General features: G+C 37.2%; 2 protein-coding genes across 5 annotated transcripts in view; both read right to left on the minus strand.

Annotated features, from left to right (window-relative positions):
* crebbpa (CREB binding protein a) overlaps window positions 1-9,720 on the minus strand; it is a 50,456-nt gene extending 40,736 nt beyond the window's left edge. For 3 of the 4 annotated variants that reach the window (XM_048182843.1, XM_048182842.1, XM_048182841.1), the window contains exon 1: window positions 8,912-9,719. Coding sequence is in view for 1 of the 4 variants with exons in the window: in XM_048182844.1 (XP_048038801.1) it covers window positions 8,702-8,704; window positions 8,912-8,990 (82 nt within the window). In the remaining 3 variants the exon portion in view is untranslated. Of the gene's footprint in view, window positions 1-8,701; window positions 8,705-8,911 lie in introns of all 4 variants that reach the window. The other variant, XM_048182844.1, reaches the window with a different exon arrangement.
* Window positions 9,721-10,317: 597 nt separating this feature from the next.
* Window positions 10,318-21,099, minus strand: part of adcy9 (adenylate cyclase 9) — a 44,994-nt gene continuing 34,212 nt past the window's right edge. The window contains exons 7-10 of the mRNA XM_048182847.1: window positions 19,639-19,798; window positions 18,259-18,407; window positions 17,774-17,800; window positions 10,318-14,790 (exon numbers count right to left, since the gene is read on the minus strand). Coding sequence (XP_048038804.1) covers window positions 13,512-14,790; window positions 17,774-17,800; window positions 18,259-18,407; window positions 19,639-19,798 — 1,615 coding nt within the window. The 3' untranslated portion in view covers window positions 10,318-13,511. The remainder of the gene's footprint in view (window positions 14,791-17,773; window positions 17,801-18,258; window positions 18,408-19,638; window positions 19,799-21,099) is intronic.

Here is a 21,099-nt window from a genome sequence, read left to right on the forward strand (position 1 = left end):
TGATCGGAAGAGCAGATCAAATAACGCAAAATTTTTGCTTTTTCTCTGTACATTCACCCGGCCTAGGTTTCTCAAAAAGACAATAAATTCACGCCATTGCAGAGACATTGCAGAGTGTGAGAGAAACAGCGCTCTCAGCAAAGCGACAACAAGTGGTGCGCCTTCACACTAGAGTTTGCGGTACGTCAAATACATGTACGCTGCCCATCCATTGAGCTGAATTTAAATAGTACAGATCGCTTGACAGAGAGCGAAACTCTCAGCACTCAGTCAGTGTGTTCAGCGAGTGAAAATATATTGATGCTAAACTTATATTTTGCCTGTAACACACACACTGGCGAGTAAAATCGAAGAATTTATTAGCCAATGGCTAATGACAGACATTATTTAGTCGCCCAGAGTGAAGATTTAGTCGCGTATGCAAGCATTATACTCGCATTGTAGAGGGTTGAAATATGACTTAAAGGTACCCTAGATTATGTTTTTAAAAGATGTAATATAAGTCTAAGGTGTCCCCTGAATGTGTCTGTGAAGTTTCAGATCAAAATACCCCATAGATTTTTTTTTTATTAATTTTTTTAACTGCCTATTTTGGGCCATCATTATAAACGTGCCGATTTTATGATGCGGCCCCTTTAAATCCCGTGCTCTCCGCCCACAGAGCTCAGCTTGCCTTAAACAGTGCCTTAACAAAGTTTACACAGCTAATATAACCCTCAAAATGGATTTTTACAAAGTGTTCGGCATGCATGCGTCGGATTATGTGAGTACTGTATACTGTTATATTGTTTACTTCTGATTTTGAATGAGTTTGATAGTGCTCCGTGGCTAACGGCTAATGCTACACTGTTGGAGAGATTTATAAAGAATGAAGTTGTGTTTATGCATTATACAGACTGCAAGTGTTTAAAAATGAAAATAGCGACGGCTCTCGTCTCCGTGAATACAGTAACAACCGATGGTAACTTTAACCACATTTAACAGTACATTAGCAACATGCTAACGAAACATTTAGAAAGACAGTTTACAAATATCACTAAAAATATCATGTTATCATGGATCATGTCAGTTATTATTGCTCCATCTGCCATTTTTCGCTATTGTTCTTGCGTAACAGTCAGTGTTATGTTGAGATTCGCCTGTTCTTCGGAGGTCTTTTAAACAAATGAGATTTATATAAGAAGGAGGAAACAATGGAGTTTGAGACTGTATGTCATTTCCATGTACTGAACTCTTGTTATTTAACTATGCCAAGATAAATTCAATTTTTCATTCGAGGGCACCTTTAAAATTAACAAAAGGGCACAAGGCAGACATAATCAATAACCAAAAGCTCTGTGGATATTAACTGAAGTAAGCTTTGAATTTCATTTCTTGTGTAAAACGTACTATAGCAATGTGTAAAATCATTATAAAATTATAAACTCATAAACACTTAACTTTTAAATTCTGCAGTGCCATGGTGAAATGTGGTACAAGAAACACTGGCGTACAGTAAAAGATTTTTAAGAATCAATATGAAGATGTTCAAAAGAAGATTGAAATTTTTATTTTTTTAAAATCAATATTTTTACCCAGCCTTACTTTTTGGCCCAAGAAGAGCAGAAAAACAAAGTGTGAATCGGGATTTGAAGATCTAAGGGATGTATCCCTATAATTGCTTTTTGGGTTTAGCAGTGTTTGCACACAAGAGACTGCGAGCATGTGCCGGATCTGAGCAGAGAGGTTCAGGTTTCACGAGGCTGTTTAGACCAGACCTGCCGCTGATAGACGGCCCTGGAGTTGAAGGAGAGATGCGAGAAGACTCTTGGCTCCGTGGTGGAAGGTTAACACAGGGCTGGTTTGGTCACATGGCTTACCACTAAAAGTTTTTATTGGGCTGAATCGCATCTTGTAAAAGTGTCATGTTTCCTTCTTTCATCCCAGTTCACAAACACTGCATTCTGTCTAAATCCCTGCTTTGGTTTGAACCAACAAAGTTCACTTTAGGTTACTCAGTTTAGCAACTCAATCAGAACATTTCGGAGTTTGGAGAAAAATGTTTCGTTTTCAACTAAAATAGAAAGTTCACCAAAATTAGCATTTATGTCAAAGAAGATTTCTGAAGTAGTTTGTTTAAAGTCATTATTACATTTACTACTTATTTTTTAAATAAAAAAAAAAATAAAAAATAAAAAAAATAAAAAAAATCACTGTACATGAATAATTACTCTTTTTTTTTCTCTATACTGCCAATTTATTAAAATATTTACTATCGTTTGCAAATATAGCATTAACAGAATTAGTAGTTATTCAAAAGAACAGCTCATTTACAATAAACATATTCACCCCAGACAGTATTTTAATTTTGGTGCATTGCAATTTATTATGATTTTTAGCATTAGATGACTTATTTTAAAGCAGATGATTTTAGAGAAGTACATTGTCTGATAATTTTTATCATGCTGGCAGCATGTGCTTTGGCAGTAACTGTTAACATGCAACTTCCTCTCCAAGAAGCTGTCTCAAAATCCCCATTAACAAATGGACCATCTTTAACAATTTAACAATCTTACAGACTTCAATCCACTGCTCTCTGTTATGAATGCTATTCAACTTTGGCACAAAAAAAATCTTTTAGTGCACTTGACTAAAATTAGCCTAATTGTACAAGGGTGCATTATAAAATTGTAATTATAAAATAATAAATTTGGCTTTGTATTGACTTTAGATTTGAAAACTTCTTAAGTGAAATTACCATGGTTACTAAGATGATAGAATAGGATTCTGAGTTAAGGCCCCAATATACTCACAGCGACATTCTTTTTTGCTCTTCGTTTAGGGGTAAAAAGAAGTTCGAAACACCTTTGCAGCGATATACTGTTAGCAAACATCCCGACACCATCCACGCTGCTGAGAGTGACGTTTAGATGAATATGTAAATATGTGCTGCAACAAAAATGACACTGGTGAGAAAGTAGCAGTAAAGAAAGCTTCTGGTAATAGATGGATGTTTGTATGCTACAATTTGACACTTCAGTCAATTAAAGTCCCGTCATGTTTATTTATAAGCTGTTTCGAACTCCCAAAACAAACTCTAAACGAACTTCATTTTGGCCTGATTTTGTTCGAAATTACATCACACTAGTTCCTTCTTCGATTTTGCTTGACGTATCTCAGGGCCTTTAGGATTTTTCTGTAATATAGCCCCTGAAGAGCACCAATTCAACTAGTCAATCAGACAATTAACCCAAAATACGTAGGTTTGCACAAACTTTTTTTCATGCAACAAGCACAGAAATATCGCTTAAGAAACCATGGTGTGCTCTTCCCTGTGTCACATTTGGTTTGTTTGATGTACTAGTGTTTTCTCTAAGGACAGCGGATTTAATAAGTCCTGTGATGGGATATTACTGAGATGATCCAGCAGGTCTGTGCTCTCTGTCTAAAACGCCTCTGAATTACTCCACACAATGAGGCGGCCGGTGTGCTGATCCTAGCAAAATATCTCCAGCACCTCTTGATTATGCCTGACTCCGGTTATACATCAGTTTGGAAGGGTGATGGGGTTTTAAAGGGTTTTTATTTAAGAAAAGGTAACACAAACTCACTTCTAGCCCTATTGCACATCAGTCAACAAGAGCACACAAAAAAACCCATAACAGGTCCAGAATGGCGTGCTGAGCCGCAAATGACAGCCATTTGAGAAGCGATTTTCTTCTGCACACAAGCCATTTCATTATAACAAGATGGAAATGGAATCTACACACTTTCCATATTCTCTGAACTGATTGTGGGGAAAATCTGTAAAAATTTAGTTTAGAACTTTACAATTGTACTGGTAGCCAGAAAGTCAAAAGAGCCAGTTCCATAAATGAAGACGCAAAGATGGAAAATACCTCAAACTTTCTACAGGTTCTGTGCCTAGTTATAACCTTAAAAAAAAAACAAGAGGTGCATCCCAAATTTGCAAACTCACGCACTATTCTATGCCATTTTTTTCAGTATAAATAGTGCGAGTAGTGATTTCACAATGAAAATTCCAAAAAGAAAAAGTACACTTTAAATACCCGGATGATGCGTTTAATTAACTAAAAAAAAACAAAATGTTGAACACTTCATGCACAGTCAGAGTGTAGAGTTCATAATTTGAGAGAAAACACATTTTCAAAAACAACCAAAGCAATGCATATTTAATAGCTATATTTCAATGCTGAATCCAAAAAAGTGCAGTTCTGGGCCAGATGGATTCTAGTTATTAAATGACAAATAATCGTTTAATAAACGTATCGATCGTCGATTAAGCAAGTTCATATTGTAATAAAACGTTGTGAATTTTTGGGGTTTAGTTGCCGTGTCTCAGCGTGTCTCAACATGGCATTTTGAGCAGCATTGCACACCCTGTCATTCTGTTGGCTATATGCCACTGCAGTAGACCCATATTGCAATATTAAGGCTAACGATTAATTGATCGTTAATTTAAACAACGATCAATCATGGGAATGTGTAAATTGACATCCCTATCTAAATTACCTCAGTAGCTACATTTACATGCACTTAGAAATCGGATTGAAACGGCCACATGTATACACGTCAATCAATCCGACTGAGCTCGATCCAAATGAAACTTCCATTTGAGTGTGGTGGTGTCGACCTAACATAATCCAATCAGTAGGAAAAAAATAAACTGTATACTGTATTCACTTGAATATGATAATATCTCAATCAGATTAAAAAAATACATCACGCAAGTGTGTGTGTATGTTTTCCAGAGGCCTTTTATAAAAATCTCTGTTTAAATAGCTTACATTTTACTTCTTAAGGCCAGAACACACCAAGCCGACGCCGACGATCTAGTGGCGACGAAAGCAGACTGCGGGGTTGGCTCACGTCGGCAGCGTCTGTGTCCAAAGTTGCCCCGACACACCAAACCAACACTAAACAGCCGACGGCCAAGTAGCACGTCAGTTCTGCGCCTGCGTGAGATGAAATGCCTTTCCGTACCAGCAGATGGCACTAGCTGAACAGCCAATCAGAATGATCAGATGGCCCGACGGACCGACGAGCTCCGACGGCGATTCAACATTTCGAATCGACCGAAAAAAAGCAGACGAGGGCCAACTTCAGCCGATGGTGCGGAGCACACTGAAAAAACTTAGTCGGCCGACGAAGAAAAACTGCTGTTTATTTATGTCTTACGAACTAGTCAGTGGAGGAAAATGAATATTTACTAAATATTTGCTTAAAAAGAAGCTCTTCTGACATATTTGTCAGTTTTCCGTTTAGGTATGTCATCAAAGCAAAAAAAAAGCAATTATACTCTCAGTAGCTTTAGTGACTTTTCGAATATGAAATCCAGGGTTCCTACACATTTATCATTTCAAAATTCCTTACTTTCCACACTCAAATTTTCAAACCTCTCTGTAGATTTTTCAGAACATATTTAAAATAAATGGATCATACGGCATTATATTTATGATACAGTCATCTGAAGACACTTATTTTCTGTTTTTTCTTTGGTTCTCTCAAAGTGATAAAATGCCTAAACCTAAAACACTTTATAACCTGCATATATTCACCTCTGATGCATCAGTTTAATAGTGTAATTGTGGTCTGATGTTGCACGATCACCAAACAGCAAAGTACAATCTGATTTAGATGATCGTTTGCTCAATCTGTTGCTGGTTTGAGTGGCACGCACACACATTCATTTAGTGAAATGTTCAAAAGAGACTCACTTATGGTAAAGACAAACAGTTTTGCGTATTGAAAATGTGTGCCTTTAATTCATTCAGTCGTGTTTGACAATCACTAAACTTTTGCCTCTGTTTCTATGATAAATTAATTTTAGAAATTCTTAATTTTATATATTAGAAAACTGAACAAGGGCAATAGCCTGGAAACGCAAATATTTGTCCATATTTATCCAGACTTGGAAACTACTTAAATCAAATTCCATACTTTTTCAAACTGCATAGGAAGGAACCCTGCTGGAAATCAGATTGGATTCATTTGGACTGAGCATTGTACCTTCATGGTTTAACACTGCTCAAGTGCAAATGCAACTGGAACAGTTTGGACTGATGGTGGAAAAACACTTTACACACTTCATCTGTAAAAATCACCGGATTATTAAGTAGTATAGTCTGAACACATGTAGGCAAGATGGATGCTGAAGCGTGTGATTGTCCAACAAGCACTACTTTAAGAACAAACAAGCACAGAAGCCAGAGAAACAAGCCTCTACAGGTGCAACAAGACTTCTTGGCTAATAAAGCTAGAGCTCAAGTTTACATACAAATACACTAGCTGCCTGCAGACACACAATCTGACACATTACATGCTGATTAGTGTAAACGAGAGGATGTTGAACTTTATGCCACCTGTGTGAGCTAATTGACAGCTTTAACATGAGCGCTAGTCAGTGCATGCATGATGCAAATCTATAGCATTCACACTGCGACCGTCACTACAGCCATTTTTGTGGTTAATGACAGCTGAGGTAAAGCGTCATAAGACACTTCAAAGAAACATACTGTTCTAAATGGGCAATACAACAAATCCCAAAACATGTTAATTAATCTATACACACAATTATCAACTGTTATGGCTAACTAGATAAACAGTATGATCCCATGTCTCTTAACATGATAACTTGAGCATAATTCAGAGAGAATTTTGCTTTCTCGCAAGAGAGCTAGTTTAGTTTTGATTGTTCTCTTGAGATGCATTTATGTTTAAGCTTTGTAAAGCACCTTGAGTCACAGCTAGTCATCTGATCCCAGCTTCATGTAATAATTATAATAATAATGCAATTCCAGGGAATGCATGAACTGATAAAACATATTAGTCGCTTTTGAAAAAAGTGACTAAATATGATGCAACTTACTCATGTGTAAACTTTCTAATGAGCAACAATGTATTGAGTTGGGCTGCACAATTAATCGAATTTGTAATCGTGCGGATGCCACAATTATGTAATGTTCAAAAGTCCACTTAGATTATTCTGCATGCTTTTTCCTACAGGTTATCTTAAAGAGTTAGTTCACACAAAAATGAAAATAATGTAATTTATTACTCACCCTTAGGGCTGGGCGATATATCGCATGCAATTGTCACGCGCATTTCGTCAGTAAAGCCGGTTCCCTGATTACCGCTAAATCACCATCACCTGCTTTCAAATGGAGCGGCATTTGATAGACAGAGCCGTAGACCACTGAAAAGCCACGCAATATCGCGTTCATATCGCAGATGAATCGCCTTCGATATTGAACGCGATATTGCGTGGCTTTTCAGTGATGGTCGATTTCAAAACACTGCTTCATGAGGCCTCGGAGCGTTATGAATCAGCGTGTCGAATCAGCGGTTCGGAGCACCAAAGTCACATGATTTCAGCAGTTTGACACGCAATCCGAATCATGATTCGACACAAAAGATTCATAACGCTCCGAAGCTTAATGAAGCAGTGTTTTGAAAATCGGCCATCACTATACAAGTCGTTATTTTGGCGAACCAAAAATATTCTTGTTGCTTTATAATATTAATATTGAACCACTGTACTCACATGAACTGATTTAAATATGTTTTTAGTACATTAATGGATCTTGAGAGAGGAAATGTCATTGCTGTCTATGCAGGCCTCACTGAGACATCGGATTTCAACAAAAATATCTTAATTTGTGTTCCGAAGATTAACGAAGGTTTTACGGGTGTGGAACGGCATGAGGGTGAGTAATAAATTACATTATTTTCATTTTTGGGTGAACTAACCCTTTAAAGGGTTTTTTCCATTGTTTTAATTTTATTTTTAGTATAACGTTAAAATACCATGCATAATTTTATATTTAAAGAAACCAAACCAATGCATATTGGACATTTGAGGCTTGATGCTATAGAAAAGCAATAAAAGTTTTTCAGAAAGAGTATTTTCAGGTTGTTTATTTTGATATATGGCATGCAGTCGCTTCAAACAATGGCATAAGGCTATTCAAAACATCATTCAATGTCAGTTGTGATAATCGCAATTACAATCAAGGGAATAATCGTGCAGCCAAAATTGAGTGCACCTTTATTGACTGCATCATAGCGACCACAAACTAAAACTTTAACTTTCTGAAACTGTCCAGGGAAAATCTCATTGAAATGTCCCTTTCCTTCATACACTTTCAACTGAAACTCTTTCGTGTGCAGATCTGAAAGAAGCCTTAAGACTGGATGTGATGATTTTCAATGCCAGACTGATGCAATACGTTATTAATGTGACACCTAGGCCTATTAGATGAGCAACTTGGGGATCATTTGGACTTTTCTATATGCACACAAGCTTGGTAACTATTTCTGAACCTAATGTCGACCAAACATCATTCCCTAAACTTTATGTGCAAAGCAACTCTATGCAAGTGCTACACATTCACCCTCTCCTGCATTTCAAAACTCGTAGGACTAACTTTCTTATGCACAGCACAAAGTGACAGTCACCACTTTCATTGTATGGATGAAAGCTCGTTTCTCTTTCAGTGTCATACGAGTTTTGGACAACATGAGGATTCCCAGCCAACAGGAAACATTCTCAGAAATTTAGCAAATGTTCTGGCAAGATTCTCTCAAAGTTATGAGCAAACATTCTTCCAGTAACACAACGTTCGGATAACCAAGTAAAAACGCTAATGAAACATTTAATAAACTGAATGTTTTGAACGTTCATAAATATCGTAATAGAAACGTTCTTGTAATATATGTTTGTTAGCTGGGTGATGATGACACAAACTTGATTTTGGGGTGCCTTAAGCGAGCAGTGAAGCTGACTGAACTGTTTCTGGGCTCATTTGACAGCTGCGTAACACATGGCGCATGAATAGGTGTATGATAGTGCTTCATAAGAGTGTATGAAGAGTCTTTTGCAGGTTTGGGATCAGGCCTGCTGGACTTTTACCTGGTGCGTCTGGAGCAGGTGCTGTCAGCTTCGCTCGCTTCGCGCTTGAAGGGCCAACATCGAGCACATTTTCAGCCATTGCGATTAAGATTTGCTTCTGGCCGAATGTTGTGGGGGGAAATGCAAAGTGAAGGATCCTTTCGTCAGAAGAACAGATGTTACCTTACTTTTGAAAGACGTGGGGAGTGTGGAGCGGCTCGGCGGAGGATTTTCTCAAAAAAGCAGCAACAGCGCCCCGCGTCGCCACCACCATTCACCCCATGATAATCCAACACCCAACACCCACATTATCATCGTTATATTACCGAGAGAAAACGCCTCCTTTCCGCGAATTCAACGTAAAATCCCAATTAAAATATCCACAGGAATCCTCGCGCACGAGCGTCGTTAATTTTGCAACGGAATGCGATCCATTTTCTGACGTCAATTTTTTCCGTGCAAAAACAACCTGGCTCCGTGTAAAAATGCACGGTTGCATAAAAATGAGATATTTTTGCAAAATAGTCTCCTCGGCGCTGTCTGTCCTCCAAAAGCGTCCGATAAACAATAACCGCTCGCAGCGAAATACGGACGCAAGCGCCGCTCTGAAGGGGAAATCAGATATACGAGGGTTTTGTGGGCGACGAACGCCGATTAAATCCAGGATTTTTCGCCAAAAATTCCTTCGCGGCGATATAAAGGTGTCATTTTCCGCTGAACGGTGTCGTCAAACCTCGGTTTGGATGCTCCGTGTTCAAAAATAAAAAATAGTGCTCTATCGAAATCCTGATTCCGAGCCGCGACAAGATGGCGGCTGTTGATTCCTTCGATACAAAAAGTTTTTTTTTTCTTTTTCCAGATAGACGGAGCCGAGGGGGAGGGGGAGCGCGAGCGCAATCACGCCCTACGTCAAACCTGTTGTGAACGCGCAAAGCGGCCACTGGAGGCAGCAGACGATCACAAATGAGCACTGGACTGTCATTTTTGGCTCAATAATTCTTAATTGCGTCAATAGTCAGGTAGACAAAGCTGTATTTGGGAACAAGAATTTGAAATAAACGTATAGTTTTCAATTTAGGGCCCTAATAGTTTGCAGTAAAACAAATCAAATTGTACTTACTCCTAAAGCCCAAATAATATTAATTTTTAAATATATAAAACTTTAAAATTTATAGCACAAGAATAAACATTGATATTTTGTCTGTCTTTTGACCCACATAAATAGTACAAATGCCACTTCTGATACCAGACATGCCCATTTAAAACATGTTCATATGTAATGGTTAATAATAGTGAAGTGAATTTAAAGTTATAAAACAATCAGATATAGCACTAGATTTAATTTTTGACAGGAATGAAAATAAGGCTGTGAGGGATAGAAGTAGCCGTTTTGACAATTGCATGATCTATTATAGTAAATACCACTGTCATTTTCATCAAATTTAGTCATATTGAATTTTACATTAAGTATTACAGTTGCATATTCACTTTTTTTTTTCCCCCATCTGGCCCACACATAAAAACAGACACACACCATTTCTGATATCTTTTCATTGTTTCACTACTCTCGAAATCTGGCACATGCACATGTATCATCAATTTTGAAAAATAAAAATCAAATAAAACAATACATGATATGTACATACAAAGTGAGTGCACTGTGCAAATGTATACAGATTATGCTTTTGCCTGAATACAATGGCTAATAAATCAATACCTGCTGTGTCTCATGTGCATAAGAACATGTGCTGCATCTTGCCCAAAATGCACAGATCTGTCTTGCAGTTTCTGACCACACTATTAAAATTCTTTGGTATACACATATTCCCACAAATAAAGCCAAAAAATAATTAATACACAGTTACTAAAAGCCTGGGAAATCATATTTAAGGGCACTTTTTTTTTTTTTTTAACACTTGAGCACCAATACTTTAGATTTGATTTGCACTCTAACGTCTCATAATCAATTAAGATTTGTTCAATTTTCATACAAAAAAATTAAGCAGTGAAAGCCATGTGACATGTTAATTGGCAAAATAATAAAAACAACAACATGATTCATCCAAACTGAAAGATTAAATTAAGCCTTGTTTTAAAACCAAAATACAGATAACCTACAAGGATGCAGGCAGTGGTGAGAAAGTGGAAACAATCACACATAAATCAAGATTAAGTTCACACTTTTCCATTTTAGTTCATTCAAAATATCATAAAACTTTAGTAAAATTAAATCTGAGGCACTTTTTAGAGTTCAGGCCTTGCGGACTAAAATAGGTGCTTGTTACGTTAGGTGGGACTGGTCGTAAAGACCCATGATCCCTCCCTGCTTTAAGTGGCTCCCTTTCATAAATATGCCATTTTGATATTAGGCTCTGTGGCTGCACACCAATTCATGCACAGCCCCAATAAATATGAATGCATTTAATACAAAACCTCATACATTATGCACAAGAAATTATAATTCAATACTGTCAGCACTGGGCTTCTTTAGCCAATGGAGTGATACAATAACACAAAGGTGAATGTGTTGGCTGGAAAGCAGTGCACCATAAAACAATTAACAGCAAAAACAAATCCCTTTTCCATCCCCAAAAGTTCCATTTAAAGATACACAGTGTACATTAAAAAAAAAAAAAAAAAAGGCTGGAATTATAATTCACATCAAAGAGGAAATAATATGATACAATAACATAATATTGCAGGTGTTCTGAAAGCTGCAGTGTCAAAAGACAAGCTGATATTTTGACACTGAAGCAACCTGGTATTGCAAGGGGAAAAAAAGTCAACAAAAATGATTTTTTTTTTTACTAATTAGTGATTGCTCTGTAAACAAAAAGAAAAGAAAAAAAAAATATCTTTCCTCAACCTCAGAGGCCAGCTTATTCATTATGCATGATGGCAAAGGATACTGATTCAACTGGTGTGGACTAATAGAGGACTTGCTGCTCATGTCTGCTTCTTGTGAGAAATAAAAAATTGCTTTGCTCGATTGATGATTGAAATGTAAGACGCATTAAAGATATACTGCAGATTATTCTCTAGTGTTCTGAATGCATTTGAGACAAAAATCAGGTAAAGAGAAGCAAAGAAAATCCAATTTTCTCTGCACAATTGTGTTGGAAGAAAACCCCTCAGAGCTGCTGTAAAAATCCCAACACAGAACCGACACTCAAAAATAAAATAAAAAACCCGGCTATAACATACAAATCTACTAAGAAAGTAAATGTATTATATCAAAACTGCAACTCAAGCTGCTTGCCAGTGATGGCAACACAAAAACCATCTTCCTCAAGGCCATGGAGTGCACAGTGATCAAACACTATGGCGATAACCAACTCGAGCTCTCCTGGTATGATCACAGTGAAAAATAACTGATTCTGATATGAAAAAGTTTGAGGCACTGAATGAAATTAATTCAAATGCACTGATGAAAAAAATTTGTTCAAATGAATACTTCATTGAAGGCCTCATTGGCAGGAGTTCACTAGATATATTTAGCGAAAAACAGCGCCACTCGTTCTGCTAAATATTCTAAGTGCCATGCTTATTTGAAAAATTAGTTTATTAATTTCACTTTGAATCCTATAGGACATTCCCTTGTCTCCCTGTCAGGCAATGAGAAACATTAAATTATGAGACCAACATTTTTGTATGCAAAAAAAAAAAAAAAAATGCATTGAACAACATGTTTACAATGAACATTATACACTGAATTTCTGAATGCATTACAATCACCGGCCCTTGTATGCTATAATGAAGTGAAGAGATCGCACAGCACGGTTTCTGCCCTCTTTCTTGATTGCATTTCAAACAAATAAGGCTGATTGTGCCGTTTTTCCTCATTTCATGAGCTCAGGGTGCTATTGTGCGTGCGCCACTTATACCTCCTGTTGATAAAAGCTACATTATTTACTGCCAGATATATACTGGATAATAATAAGGGCATTTTGGACAGAAGTGCCAGAAGCCCATGTTTATCTATCCACCCTTGTCTTCCTTGTCTTTATTTTAATGTGATGTAGTTGACTGCCCAATGAGTAGTGAAACTAATACGCTGTATATTCGTTATAATAACCATAATACATTAGCCTGTAATCCTGTTTCTAAATAGCAACTGGCACTTTGATTATTTTGTCTCAAAGAGAGAAAAAAAAAACACTGAAATTAAGAAAAAAAAAATTAATATGGCATAAGGTGTAATACATTACATTTTTACGTTACGAAAAACAGCATTTTTCACGGTCCACATCTTTCAAAAAGTCATGCTGTTATATTTGTTCAAATATCTCTTTGAGTTGTTCATTTTACTGATCTTATATAGTTTACACATCGTAAAGGCACTTTATAAACAAAAAACATTCGAGAACATCAGAAATATTAAATCCATTTTCCCCTCTGTGCTACACTGTGATCCACACAGCAGATGCTTAGCGCACCCATTTTTCTATTTAGGTCATATTATCAACACATATGCCCCTATACAGACTGCTAATGCTACTCATTGGAACTCCAACAGTTGTGGTCGGAAAAGCCCCTTCAAGGAAGTAGAGCCTCGATATTAACAGCTGATCGGCTCTTAAGGAAGGACCGCTGGTCAGCCGAGGTGAGGAGGAAATCTGAATCACTCCACTGCCCTGAGCTTTGTATGCTCATCTACTTCATCATCTTCTCCTTGTAAAGGTGTCTCTGGTCTGGCCAAAGGAGCATACAGTTGTGCTATTGACGGAGGTTGTGTACCACTTAGCGATGGTGCTTGATAAGGACTCTCGTAATCCTTTTCTTTGAGCTCAGGGACAGGAAAAGTGTCCTTAGTGTCTCGGTGCAACTCCTCTGTAATCTGAGACGGGCCTAATACACGGCCCTGAGGCACACCGTGGCCACTGATAGAGGCAACATTAGGAGAAGTGGATGGAGGGTTTAGTGGTGCAGCGGATGTTGTATTGACGAGTTTGTTGGGCTCTAAATACCCAATGGCACCGTCCACCTGGCCTTGTTCCAGGCTTTGCGTGGATCCCGATCTGCCCTCGTTCATTTGGGGAAACAGGTAAGTCCTCATCTGCCCTTTCCCTTTTACGTTTACAGTGCCGCGATAATCGAAGGCATAATTCATTCTGCTGAGCACACAGTGGCTCTCTTCGCTAACCTGTATGCGGCACTCCACTCCTGTGCTGTCCATGCGGCTAGCGATGTTGACCGTGTCGCCCCATATGTCGTAAAGCAGCTTAGTGGTGCCGATGACGCCGGCAGTCAGGGGCCCGTGGTTAAAGCCAATTCGCAGCTTGAACTTGAAGCCCAACATGTTCTTGTTAAAATCATCCACCACGCGCATCATTTCAAGAGCGAAGTCAAAGAGGGCACGTAGGTGAGCGTGCGGGTGCAGCTGCTCCTGGCACTGCTGCCCATTTAATCCAGACGCTGCCATGTAGGTGGCACCAATGGTTTTAATCTTCTCTACATTAGAGAAAGCAGGCTTGCGCAACAGCTCGTCAAAGTCTCCAATGAGTTCGTTAAGTACTCGATAGCACTCTTTCCCGCCCTCGTAGCTCTCTTCGTAGAACTCGCTAAAGTTGACAATACTTGCGAAGATGACCCCGACATTGTCATGATTTTTAGAGTAACTCTGGTTCACCTTCAGCTGCTCGGCAACATGGATGGGGATGATGTTACGCAGCAGCCAGTCCGCTTGATCTCGCATGGTCTGAATCTTGATGCGATGCTTGTCGGCTTCCACATTACCATGGTAGTGTAGACGGTAGCTGACCTCGAATTCCCGATTGAGGAACCAAACCAGCAGCAGCAGAAGGAAGAAGGAGAGAACAGTCTCTAGGACGAGCAGGTCGAGAGCTGTGGCCGCAGAGTCACCTGTGTGATGTACTTCGGCACTCTGGTTACTCATGTTCCTGGAGCCAAGGAAAAGAGATTTTAGATTTGATTGCATGGTGTAGCGAGTTCTACAGAATAACAACATTAAAGGGATAGTTCACCCAAAAATGAGAATTTGATGTTTATCTGCTTACCCCAAGCGCATCCAAGATGTAGGTGACTTTGCTTCTTCAGTAGAACACAAATGATGATTTTTAACTCCAACCGTTGCCGTCTGTCAGTCAAATAATGGGAGTGAATGGGAACTCGAACAATAGGAGTCGAAAAAAACTTGCATAGAAAAATCCAAATAAAACCCTGTGGCTCGTGACGACACATTGATGTCCTAAGACACGAAACGATCGTTTTGTGCGAGAAACCGAACAGTATTTATATCATTTTTTACCTCTAATACACCACTATGTCCAACTGTGTTCAGCACTCGTTTAGTAAGGTCTGATCATGCTCTGACAGCGGAAGTGATGTCTCGCGCATATACTTCAATGAGAGCGAGACATCACTGCCGCTGTAGGAGCGCGATCAGACCTTACTAAGTGAATGCTGAACGCAGTTGGACATAGTGGTGTATTAGAGGTAAAAAATTATATAAATACTGTTCGGTTTCTCGCACAAACCGATCGTTTCGTGTCTTAGGACATCAATGTGTCGTCACGAGCCGCAAGGTTTAATTTGGATTCGTCTGTGCATGTTTTTTCGACTCTTATTGTTCAAGTTCCCATTCACTCCCATTATTCGGCTGACAGATGGCAACGGTTGGAGTTAAAAATCATCATTTGTGTTCTACTGAAGAAACAAAGTCACTTACATCTTGGATGCGCTGGGGGTAAGCAGATAAACATCAAATTTTCATTTTTGGGTGAACTATCCCTTTAACAATAACAGATGCTCAAAAATGAAGATGTTTTAATTCTACTTTTCAGCCATGGGCTGCTAGGGGTGGGCTTCAGCCCTGAGTTTTTTTGTTTTTGTCCATCTCCTTAAATGGCATTTTAAATGCCATATATTTTTAAAAACTTTCTGACCTTTGGGAATGCATGAAGCAAAGATTAAAGGATGGAATACACTACACAACTTTTTGCCCTAATTTGCAGTCTGGGGGTGAGTCGACGCTTGTTGCTGAAAGTCAGAGCAAGTCCAGAATTGTGTAGTGTATGTTAAGCAGATTTTATTTTAGCTTCAGACTATGATTCCATGTAGTTGGAGGATATCAAACCATAGACTGTAAAAAAAAAGATGAACGACACACCTACACTCTATTCCACTGTAGTAACTGAAGCCGCTAGTGTACCAATATGGCGCTGACATCTTGAGTCTCGAGTCTGCGCATAGCGAACTTGGAGCCCGAGTCTGCGCAGTAGTGAGCACGAAGTGGAGGCGCGATATCAATGTCCCGCCCAAACTCAGAACAACTCATTATGTCAGTGTGAAATAAACAGTTATGGAAATATAGAAATTAAAGTTAAAGCTACAATTTCCTCGTGAAGATCCAGAAAAAAAGTCTGTTGGCGCCTCAGTGACTACTTCACTCAGAGAAGCTGTCAATCTCAGCTGTCAATCATGACGTCACACCCCTGTTTTTATAGCATCAAACAACTAACTAAACCTAATCTTATTTAAAGAACGAACACTTGAACTAACACTAGTGTGATAAAAACTGCCTAAAATGTCAGAAATCGTATTTGGAAAAAAAAAATGTAAAGTGTAATTTGATTGTTTAGCTTGTCTCATGTCCCAATACATTTCATGAAGAGGGAGGGGTTAATGACCTATACTGCATCCAACCACCTGGGGGTGATCGAGACGCTTTGGCTTCACTTTTCAGGACTCCTGTGGCAAGCTTGTATCAAACTTGATATTTTGAGCCGATTTTAGAACACAGTGTTTTCATTTGTCACGCCTCCTAGCAATGAGACATGTTTCTGCACGAGTTTGTTGCATTCAGAACGACTTCAAAATCTAGTCTGTGATCCTCAGTCATTTAGTGTATGATGCTCAGCTTTTCCTGTTCCATTTATAAAGTCGAAAAATGAATGATGCCTAGTGTTTTAAAATCTGTTAAGGTCTTAAAAGTCATGTAGTATATTCCAGCCTTAAGGCAAGTTCACACCAAGAATGATAACCATAAAGTTGACTATATTAGCACCTACGTGTGATAACGTTCTGTTTATTATAAGCCTGAGCTGCAGTTTTGTCTTCTGCTGCTTTAAATGCTCAAGCACTTTAAGGTCGATGGATTCTGATTGGTGGTCAATGTTTTTATCAATCATCTGCTGGGAAAAAAAAAACATTCTGAAAATGATTCCAGTGATTGTTCCTCGTTACATCATTAACATTCTTTTTATATTAAAGCTTTATAGTTATATTAACCATTATAGTTATCCTTGGTGTGAACAGGCCTTTAAAGTCATGATGAAACTGAAGTAGCGACAAATCTTTTCTTCTGTATTGTGATGTCCATCTGAGTGTAACAAATTATTGACAGAGAAAAAAAAAAAAAAGTAGGATGGGGACTGTTGATTGGATTTTTAGATGTGAGTATTGCACTCAAAAGTGCAGGCAGATGAACGTGAGGTAGCAAGGGGTTTAACCGGAATAATGATTTGAGAAGTTCAGCAGAAGTCTGTCATTTTCACAGGAAACACTAGTTATGACAATGATTTAAAAAAAAAAAAATTACAAAATGTTTCAAAAACATTTTTAAAAAATTAATGCATGGATTAATTGTTCAGAAAAAGATCAATAACAAGCATTTAGACAACTGATAATAAGAATTCTCAATTAATGTCAACAGGTTAATGGGGCCCTTTTTGAGTTTGAGTGATATTAATAGATTGATGTCATTAAAATGACTTCCTGCAGAGGTAACATTTCAGCTTTTTTTTTTTTTTTTACAAGTAAGTGCATCGTATTTAAAGTATTATATCAACACATCTTCATATAAGAAAGTATAATCTCAAGATCTCCCAAATGTTAAAAGGAAGCAGTTAAAGAAACACTCACCCAAATGTTGGAAAAATGTCAGTGGCACTGCAAAAAGAAAAAGAGTTTATCATAAATCAGATTTTTCTACAGCAACTGTACAACCTGACAGTACATGGCCACTGGAGATGAGCGGGCATTTTCCATTCATTCTCTACGGAAGCTGAATGGCAGTAGCGTGTAACGAATTGTGGGATTGACTGCAGAGCACTGAGAGCATCAAAAAGTTGAAAAAGGACTTTCAATGATTGCTTTCAATATTAAACGACTTTATTCACCATGTAATGAAAGCAATTATAGATCATAGTGAAAACACCCATACCGTTGTACATTTTACAGACATACCTATGTTGTTTGCCGTAGTATTGGGAATATTTCTTCAGCATTGGTGGACATGTACCATCATGAACAGTCATGAGAGTCCAAAAACAGAAACCTATACAATGTTCTAAAACTATAATAAAATAAAAAAAAATAGCTAGTTGAACTGGTAACAAATGTCTGACCTGGGCCTGGTGGTGGCGCTGTAGAGCAGGATAAGTAAAGACAAACCAGCTACAGTGGCCAAAACGGAGCGCATCCAGAAACTCAGCTGGCAGAAGTTACAGTACTGGATAATAGCAATAATGAGAGCACAGCACAGGAACATGGTCACCTACAGACCCAGAAAAGGAAAGAGTGCAAGTTTAAACAGTAAAACAATCGCAGATGCACATATTTATAAACTAGGGCTGAGCAAATGTCTGTGTACTTGTACCTGTAATGAGCTTGTCGGCATACAGTACAATCAAATATAAAGCCTCAATGCATTGATCCTGTAGTAGAGTAACAGTGTTCTCAACATCCTCAAAGCTTCGAAACTCTTCTTCTAATTACCCAAGCCTTCAGGGAGACACTTTGATCAAACAGGCTTCAAGAAACTGGGGGAAACTATCACCCTTTAAGATTAAGTATACTGTAATAAGCTTGAGAGATCACTTTTGATGGTAAATTGTGTATTTGTGTTCAGAAGAATGTTTACTTTGTTGTACATGCATCTTTTTGAAGAATAAAACTCTCCAAGGGATCTAGGGATGCCAGGAGTACCAATTAGATGCTAAAATAATAATAAAACTAAAATGCAAAGAAGCCCCTTAATAAATTCCCATGTTTGTTTTAATTTATTTAACATTTAATAAATTTCATAATATTCTATTCTAGATGCATTAAGTTATGTTTGTGTGAGCAAAATTCTGTTTTTACTGTTATTTCTATTCCTTATGTTTTATTTTTATTATTATTCTTTATGTAAAGCACTTTGAATTACCATTGTGTATGAAATGTGCTATACAAATAAAATTGCCTTGCTAAAACAAAAGGCTGTTTACATTATATTTGAGAACTTTAACTTCAAGTTGAGACCGTAGAACACAGAAGTTAAAGATTATATTCCTTTGTTTTAATTTGTTCAACGATTTCATCTTTTGATGTTCCAGCATTTTGAACGATAAACATTTTCAAAAGTGTGGGGTCTCTAAGATTTTTAATGATTTTTTTTAAGAAGTCTCTTTTGCTCACAGAGGCTGCATTTATATGATCAAAAATACATTGTGAAATATTATAACAATTTAAAACCACTTTCTATTTGTATATTTTAAAATGTAATTTATTCATGTGATCAAAGCTGAGTTTTCAGCATCATTACTCCAGTCTTTAGTGTCACATGATCCTTCAGATATCATTCTAATATGCTGATTTTATGCTCAAGAAACATTTCAATGCTGAAAACAGTTTTGAGTAATAAAAAGTGTGATACATTTTTTCCAGGATACTTTGATGAATAGAAAGTTAAAAAGAGCAGCACAGGAGGGATGTTGAGGACGTCACTTTCCTTCGCTCTCGCTCACCTGGATGGGCAGCTGCGGACTGTAAGCCAGGTGGGAGAAGACAGACACAGCAGGAAGTGAAACAAGCACAGCCCCAATCACATGACGTGGGATCCAGCCAGAAACCAGCTTCAACAGAGACCGGGTACAATTCTGTATATCATCCAGGCAAAAGATCATACTGCAAGACAGGGATTATAAAAGTTACATTGATATTAAAATTATGACCGATAAAGTCTAAATCATTTTCAATATATGTCTGATAACCGAAAAATGATCAACATTGCAGTTCTACACTATTTTGTCCAATTCAAAATTATCCACTAAAACCTGTAATTGTTTCAAATTCTTCAACTTAATTTAGGCATCATAACATGATAATGTACAGTATGATTTTTTTTAATAAATAATATTTATATTACTTTATTAATATTAAATTATTATACAAATTACAGAACCCCACATATGACATGCGGACAATACAAAAATACATGCAGAGATATTATATATATATATATATATATATATATATATATATATATATATATATATATATATATATATATATATATATATATATATATATAGATAGATAGATAGATAGATAGATAGAGATAGAGATAGATAGATAGTACAGTCCAAAAGTTTGGAACCACTAAGATTTTTAATGTTTTTAAAAGAAGTTTCGTCTGCTCACCAAGGCTACATTTATTTAATTAAAAATACAGTAAAAAAAAACAGTAATATTGTGAAATATTATTACAATTTAAAATAACTGTGTACTATTTAAATATATTTGACAAAGTAATTTATTCCTGTGATGCAAAGCTGAATTTTCAGCATCGTTACTCCAGTCTTCAGTGTCACATGATCCTTCAGAAATCATTCTAATATGCTGATTTGCTGCTCAATAAACATTTATGATTATTTTCAATGTTGAAAACAGTTGTGTACTTTTTTTTTTTTTCAGGATTCCTTGATGAATAGAAAGTTCAAAAGAACAGCATTTATCTGAAATACAAAGCTTCTGTAGCATTATACACTACCGTTCAAAAGTTTGGGGTCAGTAAGAATTTTTATTTTTATTTTTTTGAAAAGAAATTAAAGAAATGGATACTTTTATTCAGCAAGGATGCATTAAATCAATCAAAAGTGGCAGTAAAGACATTTATAATGTTACAAAAGATTAGATTTCAGATAAACACTGTTCTTTTGAACTTTCTATTCATCAAATAATCCTGAAAAAAAATATTGTACACAAATATTTTGTACAATTGTACACAACTACGAAATGTGAAACCATAGTAAAAAACAACTGGTTGATTGACGCCAATCGGACGTTCATGTTTTTTTTTCCGTCTATTTGAAAGTTAGGCTAATAAACATGTTGCATATACGGCCTGATTATGTCATTTTTTAAGTTACATAAACTGCTTTCAGTTTTCCTCAACTTGACTAATTAAGAGGCGATATTTGACCGGC

This window comes from Megalobrama amblycephala, linkage group LG2 (assembly GCF_018812025.1).
Source record: "Megalobrama amblycephala isolate DHTTF-2021 linkage group LG2, ASM1881202v1, whole genome shotgun sequence".
In the NCBI taxonomy this organism is placed as follows: domain Eukaryota; kingdom Metazoa; phylum Chordata; class Actinopteri; order Cypriniformes; family Xenocyprididae; genus Megalobrama; species Megalobrama amblycephala.